Here is a 13,243-nt window from a genome sequence, read left to right on the forward strand (position 1 = left end):
TTCCCCTCAATGAGAGAGCTCGCTACAGCTGGCTTTAGGCACCTGCACTAACCAGGGGAACTTCTGGAGGCCAAGTAATGTCAATTCTGGGGGATGGAACAGCTGATCTGTTAAGTATCTCTTATTCTGTTGATTCCTCATCCCATACACAGCAGCGAATAACTGTGCACAACACACTCAGATCAGCATGCCACAATCAGGGGCTGGGATCTGTCCTCTCTGCTGGAAAACCCCTCTTGGTAGTGAAGATAAGAGGTGGGCTACGATCCTCCATTTTATGCCAATTCGCTGTGACCCTCGCTGGAAGGGCCACGCCACCCCAGCCCTTGAGCTGGGCAGAGGCGGCTGCCTGGGCACATCTCCAGCTGTCTCCGCGGCGCGCACGGAATAACCTTCTCCGTCTTGGAGCCCGAGGCGCGTCTTTCAAATGACCCCCAGTCTAGTCCCAAAGCCCGCGGTGCCCAGTGGAAATTAGCGACGTTGGCTGCGAGCGCCAGGGGAGCGAGTCACGCGGCACGGCAGCATCCCAGCGGCGCAGATCTGCTGCAGCAGCGTTTCCCGCATGGTGGGTCTTTGTCCCCCAGGTGACCCTGGCCCGAGCCGACCTTAGCCCCGCGGCCCGGGCAGGGGGTGCAGTGCGGAGGGGCCGGGCAGGGGCGTAGGGGGCGCGAAGAGACCCGCGGGGGGCCAGCGGCTCCTCAGGCACAGGGTGGGAGGGAGGCCGGCGTCCCCCCCGTGCGTCTCCCTCCACCCCGGGGGCGGCGCGCGCTGACGCGGCAGCGCTGCTGCCCTCGGCCTAGGGGAGTCGCACAATTATGAGAAGAAGCCGCCGGGCCAAGACCGCCGCCGCCGCCAGTGTTGGGTCCCGGAGCAGAGCCGAGCTCGAGTCGCCCCGCTCTCCTCCTCACCCCTGGAGCGCTGTCCTCGCCCGGCTCCTCCTTGCCCAGCGCCCCGCAGCCGCCGAGCTCAGCCCCGATAGATGGAGACAGGCCCCGCCACCGCCGAAGCACGAGCAGGAGCAGCCCGGCCCGAGGAGAGCCAGAGCCGGCGCCGAGACCCAGCCCGACCCTGAGGAGAATGGTGAGGGGAGAGCGGGGCTTGGCTTGTCCCGTCTTAGCTCCGATTCGGCCCCGGGAACCGCGGTGGGCCCGTCGGCTTGGGGCGAACAGGTCCCCACCGGCTTGGCGTGAACCGGTCCTAGCTGGCTGCTCCGAGCCCGAGCCGGTCAGGGCCGCTCCCGCCCGCCCCCTTGGCGGAGCGGGGCACGGGGCTAGCCCATGGCGCGCCCCCTCCCCGTGGCTCCCGGGGCTGTTCCGTGTGGGGGAGGGGTACTGACGCCTCACAACGCGCTGTCAGATGCGCGCTAGTGACGCGGGGGAGCGGGCTCAGGTGTTTCCGTCGTGATGCGCCCGGGTGTCCGCTCGCCCTGCGGGGCGCACAGCTCTCCGAGAGGTGACCGCACCTTCCCGGGAGCCGATCGTGTCTCCCTTAACCCTGCGCCCTCCAGCAGAGCGAGTTTGGTGTCAGAATAACCCTCGGCTGGTTTTCAGTATTTGTGTGGTCTCGTTAGCCTCTCTCGGGACTAAGTAATCCAGGTGGCGTCATACTTTAGATAGGCAAGAGCTTGCCATTGCACAGTATTTTTCGGCGTTTATCGTATGTAGGCTTGGAAGGCTTTGATTTTTACCAGTAAGCGTCAATTTCACCATACCCCCACAAACCAGTGAAAAACATTTTCATCAATAGTAATCGAAAGAAAAATGCTGCTTGAGATCATCTGAGAGTTTGATTTGTATATTTTAACATGGGATGTTGACAATTTGTGTTTGTAAAGGTTCTAAAGCTTTAACTTCTTAAATCTTAACATCTACTGTCATTAAATAATTATTTTCTGCCTCCCCCCATTTGTTGCAACTGTGAAAACTTAAGTAGCTATAAATTGAAAAAAAAATGCTTAAAACCCATAATTTTGCACAACTGAAAATTTTAATAAAAAAGCTTAAACATAAACATTGATAATGTCTGTCAAAATTATAAAAAAATGATTTCTGCCAAGCCTAATCATATGTTCCTCTTGATATAAGCCAACATTGTATTATTGCTGCATATCGTACTAAGAATTTGAATCTTGGGTCTATCAGTTCAACCCCCTTTCTCTGTTGCTTAAACTGCTTGGTTTGGATCTTGTTTCTATTCAAGAATATTACTTCATTGTGACACATGATCTTTAATAATGTACCCCTTTAATCATTTGCCTAGTTAATCAGAATTATTTTGTACACAGCTATATCTTTCTGAAACTTAACCATTCTTCCATTTTAATTTTTCCTCCCTATTTAATTCTTACATGTCATAACTTTATGTAAATAATAAAAAATACAGGGCTCTATATTAGGACCTGCACTCTAGTAAGATATTGCTACTTACAGCTTTCTGCAAAGAATGCACAATTTTAATTTTAACCTTTTGTTTTTAATTACTAATCGGTTAATTGCATAGCTGATACTTAAGAGTTGATACAGTAATCCATCATGTGGAACTGTTTCAAAAGCATTCTGAAAATCCAAATAGAGTATTAAATCTGTTGTTTACCACTATCTAGGCCAATGTTTTTAATTTAAAAAATGTTTTATAACATGACTTATTATGTGAAACCATGTTGATTTTGATCTAGTATATTGTACATTTCTATACACAAATGTTATGCTTCCCTTCCTAGTACAAATGTAGGACTTAGAAATTCTAGGACAGATGCTGAAAATTAGACTTTCTCCTTTTAAATATTAGGACCTAGATTTGATGAGTTGAGAGATTGCATCACAAAGTTTCATCCTGTATTTGTTATTCCTGTTACATACTGTGACTCTACTGCAAATTGATCCTTAACTGTAACAGGTTTCTGGGTTGAATTAGCATTAAATGACTTATTTATTTTCTGGCAGTGTAGTAGCTACATTATAGTATCTTGTACCTTATGCTTTCGTTGGAGTTTGTCAAATCTTTCATTATATTCAGAAAAAATCATTTTACAAGTTAATTTGCGCAGAATGTCTTATTTAAAAAATTATTTTGTGCTAAATTCAAGATGTTCTTAAATAGCCAAATCCTTTATAGAATATTTTAAATTTCTGAAGCGTTAATACTAGAAAAACTCAGTATGTATTTAGGCCCTGATTGTGAACACACTTCAGTTAGTGAGTAAGTTAGAAATCAATATGATTACTCCATGACTACAGTTATTCAAGTGCTTAAGTGTTTTCAGTTAAATTTGTTTCAGTTTGGGACACTTTGTAATCTATTGTTCTGGGGGGGAGGAGCTATTTTGTTGTATTAGCAGGTTTCGGGTTGGATGTTCATCTGCTCCTTTTATCTTCTGCTGTTCTTGTTTTCATAATTCTCATTAAACTGGAAACATCTGAAGGCATTTTAAAATGTGACTTCTCATTCAGCAGGGAGATATGACAAAGTAGTGTAAGTGAAAATGTTTATTTTAAAATCTGACCATGTAATTCTCATTCCTCTATGGATCTCTTCACTGGCTCTGTCTAGTCTAGCGGTCCCCAACGTGGTGCCAGCGGGCGCCATGGTGCCTACGGGTGCATCTAACTGCGCCAGCGTCCTGGCTGGTGATCAAGCATCCGCCAAAAGAGGATGAGAGGCGTCACCGCCGAAATGCCGCTGAAATTCAGCAGCATTTCGGCAGATGCTTGTCCGCCGCCATGGTCCTTTGTCTGGCGCCCACCAGACGAGAAGGTTGGGGACTGCTGGTCTAGTCTATCACATTTCAATTTAAGCTTCTTGTCCTGGTCTTTGAGGCTCTGCATAATTCCCTCTCTCTGCTTATCCAACTTTGTTTCTTATCATATTGGCCCTGACTTCTCTGCTCCACTAATGATAACAAACCTGGATGCCCCATTCATCTGCTTCTCCCACAATCATCTCTATTGTTTTTTCTGTGCCTGCCTTTCCTTAAACTGATGCAGTAGGCCCAAATCCGCATCCCTCTTCTCCTTCAGAGTCCTTCTTAAACCCACTTATATTGTAATGTTAACACAGTGTGGCTTCTTGTGCCACTCTAGTAGAGAGACTAGACACATAGATAAAAAGAGAGAGGTGTTGAATCTTGTTACTTTTCTTAGGCTACAGCTACACTAGAGAGCTTACAGCAGCACTGTTGTAAGCTCTCTAATGTAGCTGCTCTAAGCCGCTGGGAGGGAGCTTTTCTTTTGGCTTAGCTACTCCAGCCCCTCTGAGTGGCGGTAGCTGTCAATGTAAATTATGTTGCTGTGGGGGGGGGGTAGTTTATTCACACCTCTAAGTGACATACGTTATGCTGACATAAGCTGCAATGGAGACAGCCTCAGTTAACAGGCCTGGTCCTTTGGCTTGAGGAGTAGAGGTTTATGTTTTTGGGTTACAACTAGCCTGTGGGTATTATACTGTTAGCTCCCAGGTTCAAGGAGTTCATACATACTCTTTTGTTGAGTAATTATGTACTCTTGTTGCTGTGTTTACTATCTCTCCTTCCCTACTCTGTTTTGTTTTCCCTTCATTGCATTGTGTCACTTTAGATTGTAAACTTTTTATGGCAAAGACAGAGGATGCGTATTTGTGCTCAGTAAATAAACTAACACAGAATAATCAAATTCCACATTATTTAAAACGAAAGAATGTCCCACACCTATTTGTTTCACAGGGTAAGATTATTAATGGTGGTTTTTCATTTTTTATTAAAATGAAACAATCAGCTTGATAACCATATTTGTTTGAAAACATTGTACTCTGTTGTTGCAAATAGCACCTGTGGCTTGCTAAGAAGTGTGATTTAAAAAAAAAAACAAAACTCCTGTATATTCAGTTTGTTTACAATTTATAGGCAATTTGTGACAGCACTTTATGTACAGTAGAACCTCAGAGTAACTTACATCTCGGGAATGGTGGTTGTTTGTAACTGAACAAAACGTTATGGTTGTTCTTTCAAAAGTTTCCACCTGAACACTGACTTAATATAGCTTTGAAACTTTATTATGCAGAGAAAAATGCTGCTTTCCCTTTATTTTTTTAGTACTTACATTTAACACAGTACTGTACTGTTTTTTGTCTCTGCTGTCTTATTGCGTACTTCTGGTTCCAAATGAGGTATGTGGTTGACTTGTCAGTTTGAAACTTTGTTGCTCATAACTCCTGAGGTTCTGCTGTAATCAGTTTTGTTTCTTTCTCCTTGATGGAAAGACATATATATAATCAGTGGGAGGGAAGAACACTTAGGCCATGTCTACATCTAAAATTTTGCAGCGCTGGTTGTTACAGCTGTATTAGTACAGCTGTATAGGGCCAGCGCTGCAGAGTGGCCACACTTACAGCAACCAGCGCTGCAAGTGGTGTTAGATGTGGCCACACTGCAGCGCTGTTGGGCGGCTTCAAGGGGGGTTCGGGGAACGCGAGAGCAAACCGGGAAAGGAGACCAGCTTCGCCGCGGTTTGCTCTCGCGTTCCGCGAACCACCCTGCAAACCGCAGGGAAGGAGACCTGCTTGTTCGGGGAACGCGAGAGCAAACCGCGGCGAAGCTGGTCTCCTTCCCCGGTTTGCTCTCGCGTTCCCCGAACCGCCGAGCAAGCAGGTCTCCTTCCCTGCGGTTTGCAGGGTGGTTCGCGGAACGCGAGAGCAAACCGCGGCGAAGCTGGTCTCCTTCCCCGGTTTGCTCTCGCGTTCCCGGAACCACCCTGCAAACCGCAGGGAAGGAGACCTGCTTGCTCGGGGTTCGGGGAACGCGAGAGCAAGCCGGGGAAGGAGACCAGCTTGATTACCAGAGGCTTCCTCAGGTATGCTGGGATACCTGCTTATTCCACGGAGGTCAAGAAAAGCGCTGGTAAGTGTCTATACTTGATTACCAGCGCTGGATCACCAGCGCTGGATCCTCTACACCCGAGACAAAACGGGAGTACGGCCAGCGCTGCAAACAGGGAGTTGCAGCGCTGGTGGTGCCCTGCAGATGTGTACACCTCCTAAGTTGCAGCGCTGTAACTCCCTCACCAGCGCTGCAACTTTCTGATGTAGACAAGCCCTTAGACTCTGACTGTGTCCCTTTAAGCAATATTTGAATATAGTTTAGATTGCGACTACAAGATGCTGATACTAAATTTGAAAATTCAGTATTTAACAGAGAGGTTTGGTATTTCTGAATTCTGCTTTAAAATTTGAAAGAGGAAGGCAAGGAAATGATCCTTTAGTATATTTTACTCAAAAAAGGACATTTTACTGATGGATTTATTTATTTTGAAATCTCTTCTTTGCTTCAGTGGTGTCTACTTTTATTATAGTATTTGCATGCTGTATTGAACTGGTGAAACATTAACTCTTTTTTTTGTGGAAGTCTGAAGTAGAGTTAGTAATGCAAGTTGGCAGTAAAATAGTGCGTGTTGTCCAGAATAACTTATTGTCTTTGAGATAATGTACCCAATCTCCAGTGTAAATAATTCTCTTCTAAGGGAGGGTTGAGCAGTGGAGTGGATATCCGCTTAAAATTACAAGAAAAGGTGTAGCTAATGCTACTTAGGAAAGCTGTCATATTTTCTACTCGACAGCAAGAAAACTAAACAAGATGCAATGCCTGAATATGTTTTCGCCAATTTTGCAGTGACCAGTGTTTGAAATAATTTTTTAAAAACTTTCACCGTACACCATCTTTTGGATGAGGGCTTTGATTCGGCTTTTATATTTGTACCTCTCGTATTAAAATAATTTGAAACATTAATGAATATTTTTAGTGTATTTAGAATAATATGAATATTAAGTAATTTTGCAACTCTTTGCTTAGTAACATATTTCAGGATGGCACACGTTTAAGTGGTTTGGGTATCTAGGTAGATGCTGAAGTAGGTTAAAAATACTTGTTTGCCTTAGGACTGCTGGTTCAAATCCAGGCAGCCAACTTTTGAGTAAATAAATTGAATACCAGGCAGCAAACTACATCTGTGCGTCTTGTTCCTTTACCACTGTAGACTTTTTCTCTGGCTTGGATGCCTGCAACCTTGCCTCCCCACAAGTCCGTTCAAAATGTAACTGCTAAAATAATCTTCTTGGTTTGTTGCTGAGATGCTCTTCCTCCAAGTCCTTTCATTGGCTACCCTCCTCCACTGTACCAAACATAAACTTCTCTTTTCTATCCAGCCTGTTGTGTTACGGCAAGGTTGACTCATACTTTTGCTCTGCTAAAGATGCCAGCCTTGACCACCTATTTTTCTGACAAGCACTTAATGCACTTAGTCTTAGTGTGCACTTCGTGAGTGGGGAAAATCTCCCAGTCAAAATCCAAGAACCTGCCACTTTAATCTGCTTCAGCTCCCTTCTAAAATTCACCTCTTCTGCAATACATACAGAAATTCAAATAAAGTAGGCAGATGGAAAGTTGTGATCTCTGCTGCTGAATGGCTGAGAATTATGCACATCCTGTTGTATTTTTTACCTTGTCTCCATTGCGCCCCAGCTCAGCCCACTTGTTTGTCTCTTAGGGCTTGTCTACCCTAGCCCGCTAAATTGGAGATTTAGTGGGTCTGGTGAAGACGAGATAAGTCATTGGGAGAATGCTCTCCTGTCAACTTCAGTACTCTACCTCCCTGAGAGGTGGAAGCTAAATTGGCAGGAGAGCATCTCCCATCAACATAGCATGGTGTAGCTTGCATTGACCTAGCACAGTGTCTACATCACTCACCCCCCCACCCCCGAGCGACACATTATTTTGATTTATAATTAGTTTGTGAAGTAAAAAGTTCTATATCAGGGGTTCTCAAACTTCATTGCATTGCGACCCCTTTCTGACAACAGAAATTACTGCATGACCCCAGGAGGGGGGACCAAAGCCTGACCCCCACTGTCTTGGGGGGGGTGTGTGGAGGGGTAAAGCCAGAGCCCCACCACTCTGGAAGGGGGTTGAGAGGCAAAGCTGAAGTCCAAGGGTTTCAGCCCCAGGCAGAGGGCCTGTAACCTGAGCACTGCCACCCATGGCTGAAGTCCTTGAGCAGTGGGGCTCAGGCTTCAGCCCTGAGCTGTGACAAGTATAAGCTAGCAAGTCTAAGTCCAAGTCCTGACCCACAGTTTGAGAACTGCTGTTCTATATAAATTAACAACTGTTTGGGTCTTTGTGTACACTAGCCTTGCATTTATTTATTTGGAAGAGTGAATTTAGGCGTAAACTGACAAGAAACTGATTATTTCCTGCTTATCAGTTTCTGTGCTTAATACCTCCATTCCCCAAACACACACTGTTTGTTTTAAATAATGTTAAGGTAATAAATTGAAAAATGAAGGAATTTCTAAATGTGGCTCATGATTTTTGACTAACATCACTATGCAAAGTTTTACTGGTTTGTCACAGGAGCTTGGCATTATTATGTAGCTTTTATTTTAATCTCCTACCCCAGTCTCTCACATGAGGCTATAAAACATGCATTATATACCAGATGGACCAGAATAGATGTTACTCTGTTGACTAAATCTGTAGTTGTGATTGGAGAATCATACTTTATGGCTCAGATAAAACAAAGTGTTCACTTGGATTAGTTCCAGCATCCTGTTCACTTTAATTAGGTCATGTGCTACCATGATAATACTTTATGGAAATATAGGTACAGTGTGTACTCAAGGTGATTTTGCTATGGTTCATTCTCTCATCTTTTTAATGTTTAAAATGAATGTTTTTAAAACAGGTGTACAAAAAGGCCTCTACAATCTTAAAATGGCAGAACTGATTCTGTTGCCTACTCATTAGGAAAAAGCGGGGACTGGGTTTGGATATCAGCAGAAATATACACACACAATCGCTAGTTGATTTACTTTCTGGTTAACTTTGAAAAATACCGATATTTATGAAGGTGCTGACATACTTCTAGTAGTGTGAATAGCACCTTTGTAGCACTAGTAGCATGCCTTCTTTGTTTAGGGCTTTGAATTCACTGCATGATCAGAGGGGTTTACACAGTTTTAAAGTGTGTGTTTGTAGATCTATTTCTGTAGATCTACAGGAAATCTTAACTTGCTCAGGGTCTTGGCATCCATGCTGAGTAGCCAGGTTCCATTATAAAATCTTATTTTATCCCCAAGAGTGGTATGGCCTGTAAACTGCCAGTTTTACTCTGACAATGTTTCTGCAAAGTTTGACTTGTTTCAAGTCACTTAAAAAAACCCCTAATTCGAAAATGACTGACCTTGTTTTAAAAAAGCTTACTACCCTTTCAAACTTTTTGCATACTCAAATGTTTTCAACTTGCACACTGTATATATGTGAAAAAAATAGGTTGTAATTGTGGATACTTTTGAGTCCAGTCCTGCTTCCATTGACTTAAATATGAGGTTTTCTTGTCTTATTTGACATTGATTTCAGTAGGAAAAGGATTGGGCACAGTTTGTGAGCATGATGCCCTCTACTGATTGGCATCAGCATGAAAAATGTATGGGTGCCAACATGGCTGATAGGAGGTCTGTTAACTGTCTCAAGTAATGGAGGCCTATATTTATTGGAACTCGTGGTCCAGGGTTCCAGTTCTGTCTCTGAAAACTAGAATGCTTTCTTAAAATTTTGAGAATACTCTATTTGCGTTAATAATAAAGTACTGAGATTAAAACACTTTTAAAAAAATATTTTTGGTGAAATGTTTTAATTATATTTGTTTACCTCTGTCTTCCTAGTGAAATCGCATTAAACTGTGACCTTTTATTCTAGGTAGCTTTTTCTGTTTTTTGCTGTTTTTATATACAAAAATATTAAAATTATTTAAGACACCGATACTGTGTCAAAACTAGACAAGGTTTTCTGTGAATGAAACCAATGGAGGAAAAACTGTGTGTGTGTGTGTGTGTGTGTGTGTGTGTGTGTGTGTGTGCGCGCGCGCGCACGTAACTTTTCTCATGTGAGTAAGTTTTTTCAGAGTGTAGGATCTAACACAGAGAAACTGCTATAGTAGCAGTAACAGTTGCCTCTTGCATGTTACTGAAGCTAAGTGTCAAATTATGAATTAGGTCTGGAAAAATTATACATTACTTGCATGTTAATTTTATTTAGGGAATAATATCATTGAAATATGTACCAATATAATTTCAAAAGTTTTCCTTTAAAGACTAGCTCATTTATAAGTCCTAAATCAGTGGTTCTCAAACTTTTGTACTGGTGACTCCTTTCACACAGCAAGCCTCTGAGTGTGACCCCCCCCCTTTATAAATTAAAAACACTTTTTAATATATTTAACACCATTATAAATGCTAGAGGCAAAGCAGAGTTTGGGGTGGAGGCTGATAGCTCGCAACCCTCCATATAATAACCTTGTGACCCTCTATGGGGTCCTGACCCCCAGTCTGAGAATCCCTGTCCTAAATAAAGGACAAACTGATGCCACTTGCTGCAATTTTAAAGTAGCCTGCCTTCTTTCTGTTTCGTTCATTCTTTCTTTTCCAAGGGTAACAAACATAACATCACATTCTTAAGATTTTTGACACAAGCAGGAATTTATTCATGTAAATTTATTTTCAATTATAGCTATAGGTAGGATAACTGTGGTAATGCTTTTCTCCATGAACACTGCTAGTTGTGGTTTAATATGGTAAATATGCACTTTTTCACAGTAGAGAAGAGATGTTCACCTAACTCAGTCAAAATCAAAATGGCGAGTGTGATAGCTTGAATTTTATATCATGCAGTAGTTCTTCTTACCTTTCCCTGCCGAAATAGTTGGTTGTTTCCTCGGCTTCTAGATTTTCTTCAGTCACTCCTGTAATACTTCCATCTTGTTTGGTATTAATGCCAAAATACATCTAGAGGTGATGGAGGAACTTGCTGCTGCTCTCATTGTATAGTCTGCCTGTATGTGCTTGATTAATTTTTAGGATTTCTTGTATGCTTGACAGCTGAAATGCAAGATCTGCTTTTTTCTTCCTTTAAAAACAAATCATTGTGCAAGTACTACAAGAAGAGAATCACTTCTTGTCAAATCTGCACTTCTTGAAAAACACAGGAATTTAAAACTAGAATTCTTGCCCTTATAAACAATAATCTCTATAGCTGTCCTAATAGGGAACTTGTCTTTAGCTAGCTCTTGTTGTCTACAAGATGTCCAGACTTTGGACAAAAATATTTTCACAACCTTTATAGATACAGCTATCATATATAAAATATGAATTCTTTATCCTTATTGACACTTTATCCTTAGTGTATAAAATTGGGTTTTGAACTGGAATTTGGCCATACAGCTACTCTGTTCAGCATTGGGAGCATTACTGTAATGTGGAGAGGACCTCCTGTTGCACAGATGCTCCTACTCATCCCAAATGCTTCAGGCTTGGAGTGGGCATTGCAGAAGTACATTGCATTAAACCCCAGTGCAGTTTTGAACTCTGTTAGTTCACCAGAGTAGCCCTTATTGTGCCAGAAGCAGTTTCTCTATCTAGCATAGCTAGTGCCTCCCTCACATAGAAAAGACATGGTGAATTCTTTACCCTCTTATTTCCCTCTGATGTTCTATAATCAGCTTGTTTGGCTGGTCTGCTTTTGTTGTTCTCGCTTCTCTTCCATTCCTCCTTAATATGCATGGTGCCACCCTGTTTAATTTTTGACCTGACTATATTACATCTAATGGTGCCAGATGACCTGAATAGATCTCAGGACTAAAAATCGTAGTGTAAATGGGACTAACTGTATTCTTGTATCCAACTCTGCATGGGGGTGGGAGAGGAGTGGCAGCAGGGTGTATGTGTGGGGGGAGCTTTGATCCAAACTCTGTTCTGTTGACATACACCTGTCTAGAAAAATGTAGCTCTGGTAACTTTACAGTTCTTCTAAGTTTAAAAACCATACTCTATGTATATATTATGAAATGTCCAGGATGAATCTGTCAGTTTTTAAGTAAACATTCATAAAGTTTTTCAGTTGCAGAGATCAAAACAGTCTGTCTTGTTCTGTGGAACTCTTGTTTTTGTACTTGTTCATTAAATCTCATTTGCTGCTGCCTTAGGAAACACATAGGTAAGTGAACATATACATAATACTCCACTGCATGCCTTTCTGAGAAGGGGATGGTAATAACATTAGTAATTTTAAAAGTGTGAAAGGGCTGTTGTTCTTATGACTATTCTTCTATGTCCTTTTCTTTAGCAGATTGTCTAACTAATAAAGGCAGTAAGCTGACATTTTATGTCACATGAACTTCTTTTGAACAAGTACATAATGTGATATAATCAGTGGGCCTATTAAGTACATACACTTCTACCCCGATATAATGCGACCTGATATAACACGAATTTGGATATAACGCGGTACAGCAGTGCTCCGGGGAGCCAGGGCTGTGCACTCTGGTGAATCAAAGCAAGTTCGATATAATACGGTTTCACCTATAAGGCGGTAAGATTTTTTTGACTCCTGAGGACAGCGTTATATCGAGGTAGAGGTGTAGTGTGCAAGTTTGAAAACTAATTGGAAGAAGTACTTTTATGATATGGAGTTTCGTAAAAAATAAAAAAAAAATTTTTTTCTCCCTTACTTGGTTACTCTCACTTTATCCAGTACTACTCCTGGGAGGATTCTGCGTGACTGCGCACCTGTAGAAAATGCCCCCCACTGCAGAATTCTTATGCTTCCCTGCAGAAAACAGCAGGGAAGCAAAGGGAAGCCATGACGGGGGGCAGGACCTGCTCCAGGCACTAGCATCCCAAGCAGGTGCTTGGGACAGCAATCTGCAGGGGGCAGCAGTCCGTGTGTTTTGTGCCCTCAAGCTGCGCGCCCAGTTGCTACCGTTTACAGCAGGGGCAGTCCATGTGCCGTTAGGGTGGCTCACGTGTTCCCGCGGTGGCAGCAATTCGACGGCAGCTTCTATGTTCAGCTGTCCGCGGCGGCGCAGCTTCTGTCTTCCGGCTGAAGACATAAGCTGCCGCCAAATTGCCGCTGCCGCGGAAATGCGCGTGCCGCCCTAACGGCACACGGACTGCCCCCACCGTCTGGGGCAGCAATTTGGCGTGCTGCTTGGGGCGGCGAAAACAGTATAGCCGGCCCTGGCTGGGGGACGACTATAGGTGCAGTTTGGAGGGAGGCAACCCTCCCCCCACAAAACACAGGTGAGAGGGCACACAGGGTTACATGCCAGTGCCTCTTCCCCCTCCCCATTTCTACAAGCGCAGAGCTGCCCGGCTGAAGAAGCCTGCCTCTTGGCTCCACTGACTTCAGCTGAATGCCTCCTCCTTGGTCCCAGTGCCAGTTGTGCTC

At 43.4% G+C, this 13,243-nt stretch overlaps 1 protein-coding gene across 4 annotated transcripts in view; it reads left to right on the top strand.

Annotated features, from left to right (window-relative positions):
• Nucleotides 1-427: 427 nt before the first annotated feature.
• The window catches only part of TRPM7 (transient receptor potential cation channel subfamily M member 7), a 122,248-nt gene continuing 109,432 nt past the window's right edge, over nt 428-13,243 (top strand). For 3 of the 4 annotated variants that reach the window (XR_007776148.1, XM_050966615.1, XM_050966617.1), the window contains exon 1: nt 919-1,080. Coding sequence is in view for 3 of the 4 variants with exons in the window: in XM_050966615.1 (XP_050822572.1) it covers nt 1,078-1,080 (3 nt within the window). In the remaining variant the exon portion in view is untranslated. Of the gene's footprint in view, nt 566-918; nt 1,081-13,243 lie in introns of those variants that run through there. The other variant, XM_050966616.1, reaches the window with a different exon arrangement.

This window comes from Gopherus flavomarginatus, chromosome 9 (assembly GCF_025201925.1).
Source record: "Gopherus flavomarginatus isolate rGopFla2 chromosome 9, rGopFla2.mat.asm, whole genome shotgun sequence".
Taxonomy (NCBI): domain Eukaryota; kingdom Metazoa; phylum Chordata; order Testudines; family Testudinidae; genus Gopherus; species Gopherus flavomarginatus.